At 42.5% G+C, this 25,067-nt stretch overlaps 1 protein-coding gene across 1 annotated transcript in view; it reads right to left on the bottom strand.

Annotated features, from left to right (window-relative positions):
* LOC116975534 overlaps nt 1-25,067 on the bottom strand; it is a 53,895-nt gene that overhangs the window by 8,540 nt on the left and 20,288 nt on the right. Inside the window, exons 11-19 of the mRNA XM_033024742.1 lie at nt 21,864-21,969; nt 18,793-18,855; nt 17,525-17,701; nt 10,557-10,723; nt 8,350-8,473; nt 6,959-7,021; nt 4,363-4,539; nt 3,035-3,217; nt 759-1,370 (exon numbers count right to left, since the gene is read on the bottom strand). Of these exons, the coding sequence (XP_032880633.1) occupies nt 759-1,370; nt 3,035-3,217; nt 4,363-4,539; nt 6,959-7,021; nt 8,350-8,473; nt 10,557-10,723; nt 17,525-17,701; nt 18,793-18,855; nt 21,864-21,969 (1,672 nt within the window). The remainder of the gene's footprint in view (nt 1-758; nt 1,371-3,034; nt 3,218-4,362; nt 4,540-6,958; nt 7,022-8,349; nt 8,474-10,556; nt 10,724-17,524; nt 17,702-18,792; nt 18,856-21,863; nt 21,970-25,067) is intronic.

Raw genomic sequence — 25,067 nt, 5'->3', positions numbered from 1 at the left:
ATAACCCCCCAAAACCTTCCTTTCAACATATTTATCCAAATGTCTTTCGATAATCATAATTATATCTACTTCTATAGTTCCACTGGCAGCAATTCCAGGTTAAAAAAAACCTTCTAGGCGAAAAAGGTACCTTTGAGATCAGTCTTAAATCTCTCACCATTTACATTACATCTATGCCCTCTAGTTTTAGAATTCCCATCTTGGGAAAAAGACTGAACATTCATTTTAACCATTATCTATGCTCCTCAACGAGATCACTCGTCGATGTCCTACATTCTCAAGAGGAAAAAAAAAAGTTCCATCCTCAACTACGGGTGCTGTCTGTACAAAGTTTGTACATTCTCCCCATGACTACGTGGGTTTTCTCCGGGTGCTCCGTTTTCCTCTTCCACTCCAAAGACGTACAGGTTTGTAGATTAATTGGCTTTGGTAAATTTGTAAATTGTCCCTAGTGTGTGCAGTAGGATAGTGTTAGTGTACTGGGACCCTAGTCAGCATGGGCTCGGTGGGTTTGTTTCCACGCTGTATCTCCTAACTAAACTAAAGCTCCATATCCCACCCTCTCTCGAAACATTGAAAAAAAATCTCATGTGTAACATCTACAAAAAATGAATTAAAAGCATACTGGAATGTAATGGAAATAACATTCCAACAGTCTGGAAATTCTGCCATTTCCTTTCCTGAGCCCGCTAGATGCCTACTATGTACTTTACTCCATACCATTCTTACGTAATTATATTATTTCTTCTTGTCATTACCTCCTTCAAGAAGCCTCTTAATAATAGTCATATTTCCTTTCAAATCTTCAACTTGCATTTTCTTGAAGTTAACAGTGAGCGTTTCTCCATTATGCCGGAACCTCGCAGTTTCTTTCTTATCCTGAAAAAACTTCTCAAGGTCACAGTTGATAGATTGTTCACACCGTTGAAATTTTCCATTATGCACAAACTCCCACTGCACAAAGGCATTTATCTGAGCCTCTTCCTGCCTCCTGGACTCTTGTTCTTTGGCAGATTGAACCATAGAATTAAATTTCACAATAAAATCCAGAACTTCATCAGTTTGTCCATTTATTACTATGTTGGCTTTCTGGATCTCAACTCTCAGTTGCAGCTTTTCAACGAGATCTGCAACTTGGTGCATTTGATTGGGAGATAAGCAGCCTCCACCGTTGTTGTCTATTGTTTTGCTTTTACAATGTTCCTTAATTAGATTTTCAACATTCTCTCGAACCATTTCAATACTGCTACCCGTCATGCCATATATTTCAACTGTGGAAGTCAAAAGTTTTTTTGTGTTCAGAATAATTGGATAAACAGATTTAAATGGCGCGATCTGGTGTCTGTGATTCAATAACGAAGTTGTTGGCACTGAAAAAAAAAATAATGTAAAAATGTATAAGAAGGATTTATTTGCAAACATTACCTATACCTTTTCTCCAGAGATGCTGTCTGGCCCGCTAAGTTAACCCAGCTTTTTGTGTCTATCTTTGGTTTAAGCCAGCATTTGCAGTTCCTTCCTACACATGGAAATTGGTTCAACTCATCCATGCTGACCACAATGCCCCATCAAAGTTATTTCCATTGCCAGAGATTGGCCCATATTGCTCCAAACCTTTCCTATCCACGCATCTGCCCAAATATACTTTAAATGTTGCTATCCAACTTTCTCTGCCATCTATTCCATATACTCATGACACTTTCTGGGGAAAAAGCTGTCCCTCAGGTTCCAATTCATATTTCCCATCTCTACAATTTTTCTAACATTATGGTCTATATTTTAAAAGTATGATAAAATTGAGTTCATGCATGTTTTTGACAAATGCTCTGTCCAAGGCTGCAAGCCCAGACCATCATACAAAACAACCTCCCCTACCATCAACTCCAGCTACACTTCACGCCAACATTATCAAGGACCAGGCAGACCCCAGTCATTCTTGCTTCTCGCTCTGCCATTGGACTGAAGATAAAAGCTTGCAAAACACATGTCACCAGATTCAAAAACTGCTTATTCCCTGCTGTTAAGACTCTTGAATGAGCTCTCACATGCTAATGCCCCTGTCCCGCTTAGCAAACCTGAACGGAAACCTCTGGAAACTTCGCGCCCCACCCAAGGTTTCCGTGCGGTTCCCGGAGGTTTTTGTCAGTCTCCCTACCTGCTTCCACTACCTGCAACCTCCGGCAACCACCTGCAACCTCCGGGAACCGCACGGAAACCTTGGGTGGGGCGCAAAGTCTCCAGAGGTTTCCGTTCAGGTTTCCTAAGTGGGACAGGGGCATAAGGATATATCCCTGATCTCCCAATCTACTTTGTTGTGGTAATTGCACTTAAAAAAAAACGTTCTTTCTCTGTAGCTGTAACACTTTTACCTTACATGAGCACAACAACCATATAACCATATAACAATTACAGCACGGAAACAGGTCATCTCAGCCCTTCTAGTCCGTGCCGAACACTTATTCTCCCCTAGTCCCATCTACCTGCACTCAGACCATAACCCTCCATTCCTTTCCCGTCCATATACCTATCCAATTTATTTATAAATGATAAAATCGAACCTGCCTCCACCATTTCCACTGGAAGCTCATTCCACGCACAGCTACAAGTAGTGTATGATTTGAATTCCATACAACAGGTAGTGCAAAAGAAGAAGGATAGCAGCAGAATACCGTTTTTCACCACACGTGAGAATAATAAACCAAATATCAAATAAGTTAAAGCAAGATATGAATAACAAAATAATGTTCTGACTCTCTGGAACCAGTAAAATAATTGATTGGAATATGTTTGTGCAGTCTCAACCTTAAACCTCTACAACACATCAACAAAATTGACTACCATCCAGCAGCATATTAGCTGCCTTATTCCATGAGGTGGTAAGACCATTTATTTGATAAAGCAAATGAGAATGTATTAAACATTGTGGGGCAAGTGTGCATGAAACAGACTTCTGGTCGCTTATAATTAACAATGCACAATTGGGATAATTATAAAAACACTTGCAGGATTATAACCAAGTGAATTAGTTCCTCACCATCACATTTCCAAGTTTTGAAACGCTGTTCCATACACTGGCAAAACAGATTTCTCGTTTCTGGAGTGAATAATATTATTCTGATCAAGGTGAGCGTAGTAGGTCTTACAAAATTCTTCACATGGTCACTTATTGCATCCAGAAGTGCATTTGCAATGTCAACAGGGTTTAGTTTTCCAGCCCCTGAACAAAAGAAGATTGAATGGTCAATTGCAGTGCAGTGAGGAAAATAAGCAAAGGTTGTAAATTAATCCAATCAATACTGCTCTTGACCACACTGCTTTGCTCTCCAGAGGATTGAATTATGAATCTAGAAGCATGAGTGGCCATTCCAGCTTGACAGCCAAGTTATTTGAATGAGACGATGTTTCCAGAAGTGGGGGAGTCAGAGACCAGAGGGCACAACCACAGAATAGAAGGGTGTATCTTTAGAATGAAGCCGAGGAGGAATTTCTTTAGCTAGAGCCTGGTGAATCTGTGGAATTCATTACCACAGACAGCTGTGGAGGCCAAATCTTTGGGTATTTTAAGATAGATTGATAGGTTCTTGATTAGTAACAGAGTCAAAGATTATGGGAAGGCAGCAGGAGAATGGGGTTGAAGGGGAAAAATAAATCAGCCATGATCAAATGTTTGATGTTTAATGCTCTTACTATAATATGAATTCAAATAAGTAGGTAAACATGGAATGAAACTCATATCAGTAATGATGATTGTGAAAGTATTAGATTGTTGTGAAAACCCTTCAGTCCAACAAATGCCCAACAGAGTATAGACACAAATGCTCGAGTAACTCAGTGAGTCGGGCAGCATCTCTGGAGAAAAGGAATTGGTGAAGTTTTAGGTCGAGACCTTTCTTGAGACAGATTCTGTCCAACAAATGTCCAACAGAGATGACATTTTTCCATCTTAGCTTGATCTTGCCTATATTCAACTCCAACGCACAATTGACGGTTAGTGGTTTCCATAGTTCAAGGGTAATTAGGGATAGACAATGAATATCAACTGCCAGTGAACGGTAGGAGGCCCACGTATAAATTTCAGTGGAAAGTGCGTTTCAAGCTTGACATTTATAATTGGGGCTGTAATAGTCTCAGGGTGCAGTTACTCCATCACATACTTTATGCCATCTACAACACATTTTGGAAAGGGAGAACTGTTACATGAAGAATCAATTGTCTGATGAAAAAGATCTGCTTACCCCTTTCCAAACATTTTAATTATAAAAGACTGTGTGCAAGAGTTGAAATTCTGGTATCTACTTAAATAGAAACTAGTATTTAATACGGCAGATTAGGCGCCCACATATAATATGTATTAAAACCAACCTGTTCCAATCGCCGGTAAAGACACAGAACTTATTTGCAGTCTTTCACATTCTATTAGAATCCTGCCAATAGATGCCTTGATGTCATTTGTTTGAGCCCATTTAATCCAATGTATTACATATTTTACACTTAGATTTCCAGCCCCCGTGGTAATCACACTGTCCTCATTTTGAACTCCTAAAGGTGGAAAAATAAAAGAGCCGATTTACTGAATGAAGCCTGCCTTCATTGTCATCAACTCAGTCCCTTCTTTGATTCACTTGGCAAACATTGCCCTAAGCCCAAAGGACTTTTACATCAGGATGTGGCACATTATGTCTTGAGATAATAGGTTTGTAATGGAAGAAGTCTAGTTTGACCATTGTGTCTCATGCATTGAGAAAAAAAACACAAAGTTTGTTCCACCTTACACCATTTCTAAATTTGAGGGATTATGCCTTCATTGCAATATCAGCAACAGATTCCACTATTCTGACTATGGGTGCTTGTCTGTACGGCGTTTGTACCTTCTTCCCGTGACCTGCATGGGTTTTCTCCGGGATCTTTGGTTTCCTCCCATACCCCAAAGACAAGCGTGTGCGCATGTGAGAGTCTGTGGGGATCACATGTTCAGTGGACTGAAGAGCCTGTTTCCGCGCTGTATCTCTAAACTAAACTCGGACTGCAAAGAGCAATGTGATTAAGAAGGAACTGCAGATGCTGGAAAATCGAAGGTAGACTAAAGTGCTGGAGAAACTCAGCGGGTGAGGCAGCATCTATGGAGCGAAGGAAATGAGCAATGTATCGGGCTTCCTTCGCTCCATAGATTGCTCATTTCCTTCGCTTGATAGATGCTGTCTCACCCGCTGAGTTTCTCCAGCACGTTTGTCTACCTGCAAAGAGCAATGGCTTTTTTGTGATGTTCAATAAAATTTTAAAAACCTGATCACAAAATGTAATAAGTTCGATAGTGCAACTTTAATATAATTCTGTTAGTTAGACATGAATCCTCCCAGAGGCAAACAGAATGATGCCAAAGGAACGCAATGCTCTTTTTTTTTATGCCATCTGTACAAAATTAAATTTATGGGTGCAAAGGAGGCTGTCTGGATTAGGTTTTACCTACAGGGAGAGATTGGATAGATTTGGATTTGTCTTTCCGGATAGAATTCATAGAAATATATAAAGTTATGAGAGGAGTAGATAGGGTAGACAGTCAGAAACTTATCCCCCCAGGGTGGAAGTGTCCAACACTAGAGAGCATAATTATAAGGCAAGAGGGGGACCATTCAATGGAGATGTACGGGGCAAATGTATTTATTTATTTATCCATCTGATCATTTTTATTTATTTATTGCACGGAGTGCTAGGGGCCTGCAACCCACTGCCAGGGATGGTGGTCGAGGCACATATGATAGTGGCATTTAAGAGACAACTAGATCGGAACAAGGAAGTGCAGGGAATAGAGGGATATGAATCATGTACAGACAGATGAGATCAGTTTCAACTTGGCATCATATTTGGCACACACACTGTGGGCCGAAGGGCCCATTCCTATGCTGTACTGTTCTATGTTCTAAACTCCAGAGGAGGTTTACGAGATTGATCCCAGGAATGAATAGGTTAACCTATGATGAGCGTTTGTCATGGGGGGGGAGGGGGGGGGGGGGGGGGGAGAAGGCGGAACCTCATTGAAACATACAGAATACTGAAAGGCTTGGATAGTGGATGTGGAGAGGATGTTTCCACTAGTGGGAGAGTCTAGGACAAGAGGTCATAGCCTCAGAATTAAAGGACGTTCTTTTAGGAAGGAGATGGGGAAAAATCTCTTTAGTCAGAGCGTGGTGATTCTGTGGAATTCTTTGTCACAGAAGGCTGCAAGGGCCAAGTCAGTGAATATTTTTTAAAGCAGAGCTAGATAGATTCTTGATTAGTACAAGTGTCAGAGGTTATGGGGAGAAGGAAGGAGAATGGGGTTAGGAAGGAGAGATAGATCAGCCATGATTGAATGGCCCAGTAGGCTTAATGTTCCGAATGGCCTAATTCCACTCTCATTCCTTATGACATGATCTTATGACTCTGTATGCAAGGGCTGCATTGGAGCAGATCTTGCTTACTGAAGCAGGTCTTAAGAGTGGCTGCTGGGAATTTGAGGCTTGCACTTAGTTCGAGGTGAATTCCTTTATCAAATTTGCTTCCTTGGTGATGATTTCCACTTTCCCTCACCACCTCAGCGTTGGTGCTGATGACCTCAGGACAATGAGTGTAACCTTGATTCCAATAACCCATTGACAATCTATCCCATACAATAACCATAATCATCTGTCAAGCCGAGTCCTACACCCAATTCACCACCAACAATCATTTTCTCTGCCCATCCACCCTTCTCCTGGCAATCCTCCCTCTGCTTTCAATTGACCATCTAACTCAGCTGCCCTACAATGTTCACTATTGCTAGTTATTGTATATCTGCAAGCTGGAAATAATTTCTAGATTACTATTTTTTAGACAGATTGCTACTAAGATTGTTTTTTTAATTTTTAAACACACTGATATATAGGTCGCTCTGAACTTGCAACTACTCCGCGGAGAAGAGAGATGACTTATAATCACTCACCTAGTTTATTACATTCATCTACCAACGGTTGGCCACCGGCTGTCAGAATAGCTTTAGAAACCCCTGCAAAGCAAAGTAGTTAGTGATCAGCAACTTTCATTATGGTAAATGGTGTATTAATCTTCAACGATGATGGCATCTATTTTCTACAGATAATGATAATCACTTTCTCTTGTACATGTCTTGATCAGCTATTCCAATCAGAGTTGGAAATGTTGAATCATAGCATTGTATAACACAGAAATGTGTTCTTCAAACCACCACACCAATGCAACCATTTTGCTCATTTCCTCCAATTGCATTTGCCTGCGTTAGGTTCGTACCCATGGCGACTATCAGGTGAGAAGGCCGAATTTAAATGGGAAGCCTTTGATACGCAACGGCTTGCTAAAGCTCGTGGGTCTGTAGGTTAATTGGTCTCTGTAAATTCCCCCCAGTGTGTAGGGAGTAATGCAAATGTGGGATAACAGAACTAGCGTGGACGGGTGATTGATGGTCAGTGGTGGAATCGGTGGGTTGAAGATGCTGTGGGAGACCAATCACTGGGGATATTCCAAGAGCAAATGATGGAACTACGTGAGATTAAACCCAGAGATAGCAAATAGTTCCCTCATAAGTTCCTTCGCTCCATAGATGCTGCTGCACCCGCTGAGTTTCCCCAGCAATTTTGTGTACCTCCCTCATAACCTAGTCTCATTTGCCTGCCCGCTTGCCTGCCCATTTGTCCCACCCCGGACATTCCTCCTTCTCCCTGCTCTCATCCAGCAGAAGGTACAGAAGCTTGAAAGCAAACACCACCAACTTCGGAACAGCTTCTTCCTCTCTGTTATCAGACTTCTGAGCAGTCCTTCCATGTTAAGGTACTGTCCAATGCACCTGTACCTCGCTGTGGACATTGAATGTTATTTATGGAACGTACGCACCACAATGCTGAGAACCATATTCTGCACTTTGTATCTTCTTCTCTGCTCGAGTTTGACAATTGTGTTTAAGTATGGTATATCTGATCTGTTTGGATAGCATCCAAAACAAAGTTTTTCACCATACTTCACTACAACATGACAATAATAAACTTAAATCGTATACAATTAAGTGATGGTGTGCAGATCAGAATCAAATATACATACGGGATTTTTTATAAAACAGTTTTTTGGGATATGATAGCATTGCCAACGTTTAATATGCATCCCTAATTCTCATTGAGAAGGTGTTTGCGAGCCACCTCTTGAAAAGCTCCAGTCCTTCTGGTGACATTTTCTAAAATGTTGTCGGGTCTCGAATCCAAGTACTTGCACACAGTGACATTGAAGGAATGCAATAGATTTCCAAATCAATTGTTTTAAAGGTATGAGTATGTGGAAGAAACACACAAACAAAACATTGCCACTCACCTGTGCCCAAACTAAGGTGGATGTTTGTACTGTTTACAATTGCATCAGTTGTTTCTTTTGTAATGTCACCTGGGACAGCCAGCACCATTACAGTCCCAATGTTTATTCCTGTTTCTTGCATTTCCTAAATAAAAATGGTGAAGATAAACAATGATAGAAAAGTTTGCATGCAGGTTATATTCTTTCTGATCAGAGAAGAGCATGTGCTGCATTGTAGGAGACGCAAGGAAATAAATATTCAATCAGTTTTAGTTTTTAGAGATACAACGTGAAAGAAGGCCCTTCTTTCACCTGTACGTCTTTGAGCAAAAGGATTTGAGTATAGGAGCATGGAGGTTCTACTGCAGTTGTACAGGGTCTTGGTGAGACCACACCTGGAGTATTGCGTACAGTTTTGATCTCCAAATCTGAGGAAAGACATTCTTGCCATAGAGGGAGTACAGAGAAGGTTCAGCAGACTGATTCCTGGGATGTCAGGACTTTCATATGAAGAAAAACTGGATAGACTTGGCTTGTACTCGCTAGAATTTAGAAGATTGAGGGGGGATCTTATAGAAACGTACAAAATTCTTAAGGGGTTGGACAGGCTCGATGCAGGAAGATTGTTCCCGATGTTGGGGAAGTCCAGAACAAGGGGTCACAGTTTAAGAATAAGGGGGAAATCTTTTAGGACCGAGATGAGAAAAACATTTTTCACACAGAGAGTGGTGAATCTCTGGAATTCTCTGCCACAGAATGTAGTTGAGGCCAGTTCATTGGCTATATTTAAGAGAGAGTTAGATGTGGTCCTTGTGGCTAAAGGGATCAGGGGGTATGGAGAGAAGGCAGGTACAGGATACAGAGTTGGATGATCGGCCATGATCATATTGAATGGCGGTGCAGGTTCGAAGGGCCGAATGGCCTACTCCTGCACCTATTTTCTATGTTTCTATGTGTGGGAGGAAGCCTGAGAAAAGCCATGTGGTCATGGGGAGAACATTAAAAGATCCATGCAGACAGCACCCGTAGTCAGGATCGAACCCGGGTCTCTGGCGCTGTAAGGCAGCAACTCTACCTGTGCGCCACTGTCTCTTAATTCTTGTAGTTCTTCCAGATACAATTGTACAAACAGTGTCAGCCACCAAAATAAATGAAACATCTGGGAATAATTTGTGATTTTAAAAACCAGGGCTTGTTAGCTTACTGACTTTCTGACTATCTTCTTAATGTATAAAAACATCATAAGCATGGCGTACATAGAACAAATGTCCAGAAATGCCCCACAAACATTTTAAGTGTATGATTATGTTTCACAGCCAGACATTTGACAAATTGTCATTGCTCAATGCATCGGAACATTGTGTTATGTCAGAATCTGGGGCAAGAGCATGGGAATATTGGGAGAATAAAATTAGTGTTGAATTAGTGCAAGTTGGTTTTTGACAGGCAGCAAGATGTTGGTTGGCCAGACGGTTTGTTTCCATGCCGCACAACTCTTTCAGATGCAACCTTCTATGACTAAGATACTGTATAGTATATGTGGGTTTTTTCTTTTTTGTATGGTTTTGTAAATATTTGATTAGTGTTCAAATGTAAATAATTTGGTGTACATATAGTGGCTGGTGTACATATGGTGTACATATAGCTGCTAAATTTGTATGAGATAATTACAAGCAGTTGAATAAGGGGTGGGAATTAATAAGCTTTGGCTTCTTCCTGCTCCTTTTCGGACACATATGATTTCATTTATTTATAGATATTGTTTATGACACTTTATAAATATTTTTGTTTTGTTTTTTGTATGCTGTTTCACATTTGCTTTTTATTCTTTTATTCTGTCCGAAATAAATAACTAATAAATAAATAAATAAATAAATAAATAAATAGACCTTCGCAGTCCATAATGAAGATCCTGGAACAACAGATATTGGAGGTTTCTTTGAAAGGACTGGAGGAACATTGATACCCTTGCCCTACAATGAGTCTTCCCGAGTTGTCTTTTGGGCCCACAGCCATTTCCCAAGTCAAGCTTGGTGAGGAAGCTGTTCATGCTCTGCCATTCAAATAGCAGCCCAGTTGTGCGTTGTAGATTGGGCTGTTTAGAAGGATACCCGAAAGAGGTATGGAAGTAAAGTCAACGTTTCCCAGTGTTCATTCTAAATGCACTAAAGCTACTTTTTTTTGTGATAAAGTTATAAGATGCTGTAGTTAATTTTAAGCATTCTTACCAGTTGTGAATTTTGATTGAAGGCATCTTTAAAAGCTTTGTGCACATTAGGGTCTAATGTAACTACATGAATTAATCTAATAACTGATGTTGGGTTTCGAATCAAATGGTTTTCAAATCCATTCAACATGCTTTCAGCAGAGTCCTCTGGATTGATGTTGCCTGCACCTGCAGAGAGAATAAGTATCCAATTGTAATCTTATTAAAAAAGTTAATTGATTTTATTTGATTTTTTACAAAACGTGTTGCAAATGTTATCTACCAGCACAATGTTTTTATGCTCTACATTATGAGATCTTATTTAAAACTTAATCTTGAAATGTAGCCAGGCATTTTGCATGCACATAAAATGGTTCACAATGGTACAGTGGCATAGGTAGTAAAGCTACTGCCTTACAGCTCCGGCAAACCAGGTTTAACCCCGACCTCCAGCGTTGCACGTGTGGAGATTGCACGCTCATCCTGCGACTTCTAGGTTGCTCCCAGATGTTTTGGCATCCCTGCACATTCTAAAGCTCTGCAGGTAAGTTAATTACTGTAAGTTTCCTCTCATGTATAGGTGAGTGATAAGATCTGGGGGGAGTTGTGAAGGGGAATAAAATGTGACAGCCTAACCTTCGGCCTCCAAGACGCAGGTAAATTTTCGTGCCTTAGTTTTGGGCAAAAAAAAAAAAAAAATAGGTCTTCATTGCCGGGAAATACGGTAGTTTAAATGGGTGCTTAATGGTTGGCACAAACTCAGTGGGCTGAATGGCCCATTTCCATGTCTCTAGGACAATCATTTGGTCTGTGCATAATTACTGACAAATATGCACAACATTTGATGCATTATTACACTACTCCTATAAGGCCTTGAACTACATGGGCAGTGTTTCTTCGATGCTCAACTTCACGTTGAAAACTCCCTGGCCAATAAATTTAGCATTGCAACCATTTATCATATATAACCATATAACAATTACAGCACGGAAACAGGCCATCTCGGCCCTTCAAGTCCGTGCCGAACACTTATTTTCCCCTAGTCCCATCCACCTGCACTCAGATCATAACCCTCCATTCCTTTCCCGTCCATATACCTATCCAATTTATTTTAAATGATAAAATCGAACCTGCCTCCACCACTTCCACTGGAAGCTCATTCCACACAGCTACCACTCTCTGAGTAAAGAAGTTCCCCCTCATGTTACCCCTAAACTTCTGTCCCTTAATTCTCAAGTCATGTCCTCTTGTTTGAATCTTCCCTACTCCCAATGGGAAAAGCTTATCCACGTCAACTCTGTCTATCTCTCTCATCATTTTAAAGACCTCTATCAAGTCCCCCCTTAACCTTCTGCGTTCCAAAGAATAAAGACCTAACTTATTCAACCTTTCTCTGCAACTTAGTTGCTGAAACCCAGGCAACATTCTAGTAAATCTCCTCTGTACTCTCTCTATTTTGTTGACATCCTTCCTATAATTAGGCGACCAAAATTGTGCACCATACTCCAGAATTGGCCTCACCAATGTCTTGTACAATTTTAACATTACATCCCAACTTCTATACTCAATGCTCTGATTCATAAAGGCCAGCACACCAAAAGCTTTCTTTACCACCCTATCTACATGAGATTCCACATGCACAGTTATTCCTAGATCCCTCCGTTCAACTGCAATCCTCAATTCGCTTCCATTTACCAATTTAATTTATAGGTGTAAAAGTCATAAATAAACTTTAACATTTGTAGCTGCCTATTATATTACTACTACTTCTATTACATTAATTCCAATTGGTATTGGCATTGATTTATTATCGTCACACGTACAGACAAACACTGAAAATACGCTGTTGCATGCTGTCCAGTCAAAGGACGGCAGACTGGTGCAGCGGTACAGTTCTGCCTTGCAACACCAAAGACATAGGTTCAATCATGACTACGGGGGCTGTCTTTATGGAGTTTGTACATTTTCCCTGTGACAGCATGGGTTTTGTCCAGGTGCTCTGGTTTCCTCCCCACGCACCAAAGACATAAAGGTCTGTAGGTTAATTGCGAATTATCCCCACTGCGTACTAGTGTACGGGGTGATTGTTGGTCAGGGCCGACTTAGTGGGCCAAAGGGCCTGTTTCCATGCTGTATCTCGAAAGTAGCTCAAAGCCATACACAAGTAAGATAGTGTAAAGAAAAAAGTGCAGAATGTGTGCAGTAGTTTTAAAGCGTTATAATGTTGTACAGATTGCAACGAGGTAGGTTGTGAGATCAGGACTACACCCTTAGCTTATGACAGGACCATTCAATATTCTGATAACAGAAAAATCTCTTCCTGAATCTGGTTGTTTGCACTTTCAAATCTTCTGCCCGATGGGAGAGGTGAGAAAGGGAATGATCACAGAGAGTTGTGAGTGTGGAATTCTCTGCCTCAGTGGGCGGTGGAGGCCGGTTCTCTGGATACTTTCACGAGAGAACTAGAGAGGGTTCTTAAAGATTGCGGAGTCAGGGGATATGGGGAGCAAGCAGGAACGGGGTACTGATTGGGGATGATCAGCCATGATCACATTGAATGGCGGTGCTGGCTCAAAGGGCCTATTGCTGCACCTATTGTCTAAGGTCTAAATGGTCCTTAATGTTAGGTTAGTTCAGAGGTACGGCGTGCAAACAGGCTCAGTATGCAATATGTCTGCGCCCACCATTGATCACTCATTCACTAGCTCTTTGATAGCAAGTAAAATAATCTCTTCACTGTACCTCTGTACACGTGACAATAATAAACAAAACTAGTTTTGCATCCTATACATCAGGGACAATTTAAAAAGGCCTATTAGACATGTGCAAGGTTTCGTTTGGAGTGTCTCATGGGGGGGGGGGGCCAAGTTGCGGAGAACAACGAGGACCCAGCATGGAGGGACTGGTGTTGAGGGGGGTGGGAGGAGAGGAAGAAGGGACCAACAATATTTAAGGTAGACAAAAATGCTGGAGAAACTCAGTGGGCGAGGCAGCATCTATGGAGCGAAGGAAATAGGCGACGTTTTTGGTCGAGACCCTTCTTCAGACTGATGTGGGGGGGGGGGGGGGGGGAAGAAGAAAGGAAGAGGCGGGGACAGTGAGCTGAGGGGGAGCTGGGAAGGGGAGGAGAAAGCAGGGACTACCTGAAATTGGAGAAGTCAATGTTCATACCGCTGGGGTGCAAACTGCCCAAGCGAAATATGAGGTGCTCCTCCTCCAATTTACGGTGGGCTTCACTCTGGCCATGGAGGAGGCCCAGATCAGAAAGGTCGGATTCGGATTGAGAGGGGGAGTTGAAGTGCTGAGCCACCGGGAGATCAGGTTGGTTATTGCGAACTGAGCGGAGGTGTTGGGCGAAGCGATCGCCAAGCCCACGCTTGGTTGATGTAGAGCAGCTGACACCTAGAGCAGCGGATGCAACAGATGAGGTTGGAGGAGGTGCAGATGAACCTCTGCCGCACCAGGAAAGACTGCTTGGGTCCTTGAATGGAGTGAAGGGGGGAGGTAAAGCGACAAGTGTAGCATTTCCTGCGGTTGCAAGGGAAAGTGCCAGGAGAGGGGGTGGTTTGGGTGGCGAAGGGACGAATTGACCAGCGAGTTACGGAGGGAGCGGTCTCTGTGGAAAGCAGACAGGGAAGGAGATGGGAAATGTCGGAGGATTTTTGTTGTATGTGACGGCTGGTAGGGTGGAAGGTGAGGACATGGGGGACCCTTGTTATGAGTGGGGGAGGATGGGGAGTGGGAACAGAGTTACGGGGTATAGAAAGACCCTGGTGTATAGTAGAAGAGGGGAACCCTCGTTCCCTGAAGAATGAGGACATCTCCGATGCCTAATATTTAAAGGGTATTTTTGTAACTTTGTTGACATCTTGTGGTGACTCTTTGTACTGTGTACGCAAAAAAAAAACTGTACCTTCACGGAACATGCGACAATAAAGTGTCTATCGAACCCGAACAAAAATTACTTGATAATACAAACAATTGCTTGCATAGCAGATCACAAAGCATTGTGTTTTTGTGTGCTACACAAGTCAGTTTCATCCCAGTCTTTTATGCATTATTAATGCACAGAAGGATCCAAATGCGTGCAGTGAATCAAATAAAACGCAACCTATGACCAGACATCAGATTCAGATTTTTCTTTCGCTGTGTAATTGTCTGTAGACAGTTAAAAAAACTGGGAGATAGTAGAAATGGGCCTTTCAATCTGTCTGGCCTACTCCATCACTGAACACAATTATGACAGAACATCCTCACAGCATCTGCAGTCTCTTGTATCTCCTACCATTTCAGCACCATTTTCCTGCCTTCCCCCATATCGCTTGATCGCATTAATATTAAGAAATATCTACCTCCTTCTTGAACACATTTGATCTACCACACGCGGTGCCTCAGGAAGGCCCTCAGCATCCATAAGGACTCATCACACCCCTGCCACGGTCTGTTTCAACTACTTCCCTCCGGCAGACGTTACAAGGCCTTCTACGCCCGAACCTCTAGACTCAGGAACAGTTTTATCCCAAGAGCTATAGCGGCTCTGAACCGGCCCTAATGAGTGCCCCCCCACCCACTCCCTTTGGACAGTCTCCCTCGGATGGTCACGTCAATCAATTCAGCTTGCTTATTTATGTATTGTATTTATTTACCTTTCTTGTACATCAGTGGAGCTGCACACTAAATCTCGTTGCACTGACGTGCAATGACAATAAAAGATATATTATTATTATTATTATTATTATTATATTATATCTTGGCCGAATTGACATTTGTGCAAACGAATTCCATTTGTGCATCAGTCTCTGGGTGAAGAACCTCTGATCTAGGTTCTAATGGCACCCCCATATCATGATGATGTGATTCTTGAGCTAGGAATCTCCATCCATTGGGAATACCCTCCCTCTATTTAGTAGTGCTATTAGAAATGTATGTTTATCTGAGATCACCACTTATTCTCTTAAACTCCACCTAACTCACTGTTCTCACCTGTCAATCCTATCAACACAGGAATGAATCTCATGAATATGACTACAGTCTTCTAAATTATGAGAGTTTTAGTTTTAGATACAGCACGGAAACAGGCCCTTCGGCCCATCGAGTCAGCTCCAACCAGTGATCCCCACAAATTAACACTATCCCACACACACAATACGGACAATTTACATGATACCAAGTCAATTAACCTACAAACCTGAAGAAGGGTCTCGGCCCGAAATGTCACCCATTTCTTCTCTTCAGAGCTGCTGCCTGAGTTACTACAGCATTTTGTGTCAACCTACAAACCTGTACGTCTTTGGAGTTTAGGAGGAAATCAAACATCTCAAGAAAACCCACGCGATCACGGAGAACACGTATATAACTCTGTACAAAGAGCGCCCGTAGTCGGGATTGAACCCGGGTCTCCAGCAATGCAAGGCAGCAACTCTACCGCTGTGCCACCGTGCCACCCGTAAGGCATAGATAAGAGTAGACAGTCAGAAACCCTTTTCCCCAGGATGGAAATATCAAATACTAGAGGGCCTGGCTTTCAGGTGAGAGGGGGCAAAGGTTAAAGGGGATGCGAAGCTGAGGGTGGTGAGTTAAGGCAGATATGACAGTATCATTTAGAGACTTTTGAATAGTCACGCAAATACGCAGGGAATGGGTACGTGCAGGCAGAAAAGAGTTGGTCTTGGCATCATGTTCGGCACAGACATTGTGGGCTGAAGGGCCTGTTCCTGTGCTGTCATCGATATGCTATGCATTTATCCAATGGGAGAAGGTGCAAAATAATGCTCTCCATTTGGTTTCCACTCTGACTTTCCTGTTGGTGTTCATTTAGTTGACCTCAATGGTTGTAGATAGAAAACATTGTCCCCAGCACCCTAACAGGCAAGGCAATAAAGATGAAAGATTTGTACTGGATCTTGCATTTCACTGTGTTGGGGACCAATATCTGCTATGATGGTCACATGTTGGATAAGGAATGAATTGCACCTTGCTGTGACATCATAAATGTGTAGGAAAGAACTGCAGATGCTGGTTTAAATCAAAGATAGACACCAAAAGCTGGAGTAACTCAGCGGGACAGGCAGCGTCTCTGGAGAGAAGGAATGAGCGACATTTCGGGTGGAGACCCTTCTCCAGACTGATGTCAGGGGAGTCGGCGGTACTGAGATAAAATGAAGTCGGAGACAGTAGAACTGTCGGAGAACTGGGAAGGGGAAGGGGATGGAGAGAGAGAGAGAGAGAGAGAGAGAGAGAGAGAGAAACCAAGTGCTACTTGAAGTTAGAGAAGTCAATGTTCATATCGCTGGAGTGTAAGCTACCCAAGGGAAATATGAGGTGCTGTTCCTCCAATTTGCACCATAAACGTTGAATGAGCAGATGACACTGACTGCCACGTATCAAAGCTTATGAAAAGTTGGAATAGGTGCTGAAGGACATGGACCAAATGCAGGAAGACCCATATAAATAAATGTAATGGTCTGCAGAGATGCGATGGGCCAAAGAGTCGGTTGGATAGATTGGATTGTTTTATCTGGAACGGAAGTTGAAGGGAGACGATAAAAGTATAAACATCATGAGAGCCATAGAAAGGGTAGACAGTCAGAAATTTCTTCCCCCCCCCCCCCCCCCCCAAGGTGGAAGTGATATAAAGGTGAGAGGAGGAAATGTTTCATGGAGATGTGTATGGTAATTTTTTTTAATATACAGAAAAGGTTGGTGGGGCCTAGAACACATTTCCAGGGGTAGTGTTGGAGGCAGATACATTTAAGAGGTTTTTGAATATAAGATCAGTTCAGCTAGGCATCATGTTCAGTACAAACGTTGTGTGCTGAACGGCCCGTTCCTTTGATGTACTATTCTATGCTGTACAACTCTATGACTCAATAACACTGAAGTTTGCATGGAATGTTATTCAGTACATATCACCTTCCCCAGGAAAGGGATGGAAAAGAAGACAAAAATTGACAAAAGGATATTCATTATTTCGACTTTTACTGTTCCTACCTGTTCCCAGAGCAGGAAACGATATTGTGCTGATGCCTTTATTTTCACATTCCTCCAATACATTTTCCACCAAGGTTGTTATCAGAGCTGGATCTCTTTGACCGACCACATGTATTATGTTATTGCAGGAAAGTAGTCCGCTTCCAGTTACTACTACATCTTCGTCAGCCAAAATCCCTGATGAAATTACAGGCACAAATAAAAGTTATATTTAATTTCCTTGCATGTGAAAGCATTATTAATGGCAGCAGTGCATTTAAATTGTTATTCAAATTAAATATCTGCAAAAAAATAATTTCCTCGTGGATTGGGCAAGAAATGATAGCTGGAAAGTCTGTATTGGTACAGATGGATTATCTTATCATTTATTTTATTTAGCGAATGCAAAGTCCTTTAGCCAAGCAGTTGCCTCTTGATCTGCTGTATGAAGGGTGACAAGTCCTCCTTTGAGTCTTTGTTGAGGGCATGCTTCAATGATGTGTTGCATTGTTTGCTGCTCTCCACAAGCACACCGTGGAGTTGGGCTGCTGCCCCATTTGTGAAGGCTGGCCAAGCAGGGGCCATGTCCAGTCCTGAATCTATTCAGCGTCGTCCACTGCTTCCTTGGGAGGTTGGTGCCAGGGACCGTTATCATTAAGATCAGGAATCTTATCATTAAATTAATATTAAGATGCTATGCTTTTCAAATAGAGAGAATGAGAGCGAGACAGAGCGAGAGAGAATGAGAGAGAGAGAGAGAGACAGAGCGTGTGCGCACATACATACTGCATCTATGCCTCCCTCATTGAACTGAAAAATCAATTGTTTTTTGTTTGGGACTTTGGGAGTGATTTTCTTGCCCCTTATGAAATGTTATACGAAATATGAAAATATAACATGAAGCCTAGTTCTGTTTATACGAGAATAATTTCAACTCATCGGCAACACCAGCAGGGTGGAAAAATAAACTTTGCTTCGTCAACCTTCAATCTCCTTCATTAAGATGTTTTCAAGAGTTAGACTGAGCTCTTAGGGCTAAGTGAATCAGGGGAAATGGGGAAAAAGCAGGAACGGGGGTACTGATTTTATATGATCAGCCATGATCATATTGAATGGTGGTGCTGGCTGGAAGGGCTGAACAGCCTACACCTGCACCTATGTAAGATAAATGTCTGAAATTTTGGAGACTAATCATTTGCAATGGAGCCAAATATTATATTCATAAATCACCTGTTCTCTAGATAATTTATTTAAATATAATGCTCACCTACTGTATGTCTGTAACTTACCACAATCGAAGCATTCATCCCTGACAGACTGACCAGCTTTTTCCAATATCGCTTTAGAGACACCTAAATTAAAATCAAAGTTCTTAGATGCCACGACAAATACCATCACAGTTTTCTATCCATCCCCAATAATTGTCCACAGTACATGGTATTCTCATTTTTATGCCTATAGTTACTACAAAAGTTAAAGTAAAATTCTGATAATCTGGTATGTTTTTTCTAAACTATGATGTTATTCCTATTAGTACCAGAATGCACTTTTAATTGATTTTTATTTTAGATATTGCGCAATGTTACAATAAAAGTTCCAGATAACGTTTGTATAGAAATGATGTGCAGACTACAAAATTCCAGAGAATTTTTAAAGGAGCACTGGCACCCGAGTCTGGTGATTGAAAAGGGATCGCACAAACCAGGGGCCCAGTGAATGGAAAAGGCGTACAGACGTAATCATCTGGAAAGCCCGATGCCAATCCATTGGGATTTTCAGTTAAGTTGCAAAATGGATCCCTGCTTCAAAAACACTGCCTGTCCCTCCGCCTCTATTCCTATCATCCGCAAAGCCATTAAATGTCCACAAAGCCATTCATTCCATCATCCAGATAAATAACGTACAACGCGGAAAGTAGCTAACCCAACAACAACCCCAGTGGAACAGCACTAGTCACCTGCTGCCAACCAGAAAAGCCCCCCTTCATTCCCACTCTTTGTCTTTTGCCAATCAGCCAATCTTCTACCCTAGTATGTGCAGGAAGGAGCTGCAGAAGCTGGTTAAACCAAAGATAGATACAAAATGCTGGAGTAACTCAGTGGGACAAGCAGCATCTCTGGAGAGATGTCAAACGTCACCCATTCCTTCTCTCCAGAGATACTGCCTGTCTCGCTGAGTTACTCCAGCATTGTGTCTATCTTCGATCCTAGTACCTTGCCTTGGCTCCTATATTGTCTAGCAGCCTCCTGTACAGCACCTTAACAAAGGCTTTCTGAAAGTCCAAGTAAACAATGTCCACCGACTCCCCTTTGACTGCCCTGCTTATCACTTCAATAAAGAATTCCAACAAATTTGTCAGGCTAGATGTCCCCTTAACAAAACCATGCTGACTTCGGCTTATTTTACTATGTGCTTCCAGGTACCCTGAATGTTCATCCTAAATAATGGATTCCAAAATCTTACCAACCACAGAAGTCAGACCAACTGACCTCCAATTTCCTTCTTTTGTCTCACTCCCTTCTCAAAAAGTGAAGTTACATTTGCAATTTTCAAGTCCTCTGGAACCATTCCCAACTCTAGCGATTCTTGAAAGCTCATTGCTAATGCCTCAATGTTCTCTAGAAACGCCTCTTTCAGAACCATTGGGAGTAGTCCATCTGGTCCTGGTGACTTATCCACCTTGAGACCTTTTTGCTTCCCAAGCATTTTCTCCACAATACTATCACAACTATGAATAGTTGTTCATTTGAAACAGCACCGACTTCTAATGAAATGCTGAAGTCATTAAAAAAAAGCGAATGTAACCTCATAATGTAAGTATGTTCTCTGATGAACTTTTCATAACCTGAAAAATCCAATTCTCATTTCCTTCCCAGTTTTGGTTAAGCTTCTTCAGATCAAAGCATCTGAATGAAAGTTTAAGGAACCCTTATTCTATGTGCTATGTTTCTCAACTGACCCTACTCATCACATCTGTTAAGCCCCGTCCCACTTTCACGACCTAATCCACGACCTCTGCCGAGTTTGCCCTTTATTCATACTCCGAGCATGGTCGCCACGAGGTCGTAGGTAGGTCGTAGTAGGTTGTGATGCTAGTCGTAGGTACTCGTGGCATCAAGTAGGTCACGGCATTTTTTCTAGCCTGATAAAGTGTCCACAAGTAAAAAAAAGGTCGGCATGGAAAAAATCGACACTTTTTACTCGTAGGTAGGTCGTGATGCTAGTCGTGGGTGGTCAGAGGCAGCTGAAGGTTATAGCTCCGGGGTGAAAAAAAAGGTCAGTAGAAAAAAAAGGTTATTTAATCCGAAGAACGTCACCTCTGTCACCCCAAGGTATGTTCATTCATAGCTGGAGAGTTTTTTTGGAGGAGACTTGTGTTTTAGAGATGACACCAAAAAGGCAGCAGTGCAGGGGAGGGCACAACCCTAAAAACCCCCCAAAAAACGGCCATGCAGGTGTTGCCCACCCAAGAGGAGGAGTGGCAGGAGGTGATGCCACAGGAGGTGATAGTGCAGGAGGAGGTAGCCCTGCATAGGAGACCCTTGGAGGAGGAGGCCTGGGTGGTAGCATATGGTCCCCAACACCACCCCATCCTTCACTGCCTCATTTGAAGGCAGCAAAGCAGCCCTTTCTCCTGTGTCTGACACAGCATCAGAGGCAGATGCCCCATTGGTGGTGAGGGAGGGCTGGAGGAAAGTTATGCCCTACACCTTCACCAGGCAGCAGGAGGGGGATCTTGAGAAATGGTTCCAGCAGAATACCATCCCGTACAAAAAGGAAAATGAGGGGTACAGGGACAGGGACAAGAATGGTATGCTTGCCATCCACTGCCCCACATGTGTGCTTAAAGTTCCATCTTTTGTCAAAGTCCAGCATCACTCTCTTCCAGTCATCTGGTATACTGGGACAGTCCATCACATCATCTCCATTCACCCATTGGGACCTCTTCTTGTGCTCCCTCTTCACCCTTGCTCTTCCCCTGCTGCCTTTCTTAAAAGGCTGCTGAAGCAAAAGGGCTACTGCAAACAGCAGTAAAACATACATGGTCGAAGCCAGTCTTCAACATAGTCGAAGGAGGTCTTCTTCATAGTCGTGGGAGGTCTTCAACATTCGTAGGAGGTCGTAGGCATAGTCATGGAAGGTCGTAGGAGGTCGTACACATAGTCGTGGAAGGTCGTAGGTTACCGCGACCTTGATTTTTATTTAGGTCGTTTAAGGTCGTCAGAGGTCGCAAGTTAGGTTGTGAAAGTGTGACAGGTCCTTTACATTGCAGAATTCATTATTGCATTCTAATGTTCAAAATTTTAAACACTATCAATTCCCGTCCCCATTTGATTTACTGCAATCAAAGTTAGCTTACCGAAATTGAAATCCATAGTATTATTTGTGGAATTTACTATAGCATCCACAACTTCCATGGTTATATCTCCCTTCTTCACCTTTACAATAGCATTTTGAATTTTCAACTGTAAAAATAACAAACTATTTTAGTGACATGTCTTGATTTGGTTATTAAAACAGATATTTAAAACTCACTGCTGTACAATAAAATATGCACAATTCCGACTTAGTTCTAATCAAAACATCCCAGAATAAATAAGCCTTAGACATTCTGATGTATAAATTATGTCTCATGCTCTACTTTGACACTCTCTCCTTAAGCTAGTTATTGCCATATGTAGATATATTTAAGTAAAATTATAGTTCTGGTGAGAAACTACATTTTGATAATCTATCATTTTATAATACCCATGAATCAGAACATTCGATATGTTGACAGCAACAGATTTGCCTCACATACGATTTGTTTTTTTAGCCGGTGCTGTCATTCTGAATATTAACTTAAATAATGAATATGGCAGGATGCAGAAGCACAAATCATTAGCACTAACACGAGGCCACAGTCCCTAACACCGTTGCAAGTTACAAAGGCTACCAAAAACCCAAGCCAAGGCCTTGAGTATTAGTAAAGCGCCTTGAGTATTAGAAAGGCGCTATATAAATCCCATCCATTATTATTATTATTAAATTAAGAGTGCAGATGTCAGAATGGACCTTAGATTTGCAGTTAAAGTGCAGGCTTAACATTGAAAACTGCTTCAGATATTAGATTTCAAAAATCTACCTTGCCTCCTATGCCCTGGAGTTAAAAGAGAAGAGTGTAGAATCCTGACTTTCCCACTTAAGGTGCACTTTCATTACACTCTACGATTGTTCTGAGGAGGAATGCAGGTGACTTCATGAAAGTTATATTTTTACATAAATCAGGGTTGCGTTGACTGGTTTATGGACTGTTCCGTGATACCTTGTTTGAAAATGTTGGGGATTGCTAAAGGATTGCATAGGTGATCAAACAATCTTACTGTTAAAAGGGGTGGTCGAGGATATTCCTTTAACATCAAAGGCAGGCAATTCACAAAACAAAAGGTGATGATTCAATGATTAATGTTAATTCTGTTATCAATAGACTTTCTGCTCAGCAAGTATAACATAGGTAGGAAGGAACTGCAGATGCTGGTTTAAATCAGAGATAGACACAAAAAGCTGGAGTATCTGAGCAAGACAAGCAGCATCTCTGGAGAGAAGGAATGGGTAACTTTTGGGTTGAGACCCTTCTTCAGACTACCGTATTTGCCTGCGAAGTAGACCCTATTTTTTACCCTAAAATAAGGCCTGAAAATTTACCTGCGTCTTGGAGGCCGAAGGTTAGGTTGTTAGCCAAGAAAGATAGACTTGGCTATCCCTCATTAGCCAAGTCTATCCTCCATTGCTGGCAGTTGATTTACATTCTCAGGCTGGGTGGCTCGGTCTCCTTTGCTGATGGCAACATTCTAGCAGGACTCTGGTCCAGTCCCCAGGGCGGGAAGACGGAGCAGCTTTCTGACGATACAGCAGGGACAGTGGCCGTCTGCTGGAGTGGAGTTGGCCGAGCAATGCCACTCTCGTAGCGACTGCTCCGCGGAACCTGCCACTCCTTCGACCCTGGAACTGTGTGAAGTGGGGGTGGGGGGGGGGGGAAAGAGTTCCTTTCCACAGTGTGTGGGGAGTCTGGCCCAGGTCAGCACGGCCTAGGCTGCACAAAGTAGCAAACATGGCTGGGTCGCCAGGGGTAAAGTTGCGGGGAGGGCAGGAGCGTTGAGAAGGAGGTGGTCAGGGATCATGCCAGCAACTCATTCAGTAGTTCGGGTGGCTGCGAGCAGCTGCCGGGACCGGACAGAGGTACTGGCCGCCACCTCAGTGCCTTCTACCGGCCTGCCCGCCAGCAACCCGCCATGGTGTCCTTCGGCACTGGCGCAACCGGTGGAGGTGTTGGTTGGCGGGTAGCTACTCGGTGGAACCTCTCTCCCTCATGATCACCCCGAGCCAGGAAGTCCCCGTCCCTCAGACCTGAACCGCACAGCGCATTGTGGGACAGCCGAAGATGGGGCAGCAGGCGGTGGAGGCCGATTCTGTGGATACTTTCAAGAGAGCTAGATAGGGCTCTTTAAGAAAGCGGAGTCAGGGGATATGGGGAGAAGGCAGAAACGGGGTACTGATTGTGGATGATCAGCCATGATCACATTGAATGGCGGTGCTAGCACAAAGGGCCGAATGGTCTACTCCTGCACCTATGTCCATACTCTATAAGATGGTGGCTCCCCGGTCCTCATTGCCTCCTTGAACCAAACCCCTGATCCTGTCCCGCCAGCCTTTTATCAAAATTTAGCAACTCAAAATGGGGATGCGTCTTTGACGCAGGTGTGTCTTTGACGCAGATTCGTCTTCTTCACCGGGAAATACGGTAGTTAGGGATAAGGGAAACGAGAGATATAGGCGAGGGATCAGGAACAATGAATGAAAGATATGCAAAAACGTAACGATGATAAAGGAAGCAGGCCTTTGTTAGCCATTTGTTGGGTGTATATTATGGGTTCAGACTTGTAATGGCCTCACTGAATAGTGGCTCAACCTTGATGTGGTGACTACACCTGTCCACAGTAGCTGAAATATCAAAAATACAAAATGGAAGCAATGTGTAATTGGTCCCTTTTCTCAAAATATAGTGTGCCATTCTAAAAAGTAGTGTCCGGTGAAAATGTAAGCTTTGCTCGATCCAGTTTAATATTGCGTCTGCACTGGCGTTCTATTTCTTTTTAATCAAACAAAATTAGCGAAACAACACTACATATTTGCTTCAAAAAATAACAATAGTTTTCATATTAGATGATGCAATGTTCAAGGAATAATTCTCCAATCCTCTGAAAAATGCAGCGATGGGTGTTTCCCCACTAGTTCTACTTTTGCCCGAATGAAGTCCAAGCAAACATTAGCAATCCAAGAACTGAAAGTGGCAGCACATGTAGAGAGGGTGGTTAAGAAGAAGGTGTATGATATGCTTGCCTTCATTGCTAGGCGTATGAATACAAGATCAGGAAGTAATAATACAGCTCTATAAGGCATTGGTTAGGCTGCATTTGGAATATTGTGTGCAGTTCTGGTTGCCTCATTGTAGGAAAGAATTGGAGGCTTTGGAGAGGGTGCAGGGGGATTACCAATGCTGAATGCTGTCTGGATTGGAGGATTT

The sequence above is a fragment of the Amblyraja radiata genome, chromosome 7, assembly GCF_010909765.2.
Source record: "Amblyraja radiata isolate CabotCenter1 chromosome 7, sAmbRad1.1.pri, whole genome shotgun sequence".
Lineage (NCBI taxonomy): Eukaryota > Metazoa > Chordata > Chondrichthyes > Rajiformes > Rajidae > Amblyraja > Amblyraja radiata.
Note: the sequence above shows the minus strand (reverse complement) of the source record. Positions and strands in the feature narration are given on the sequence as shown.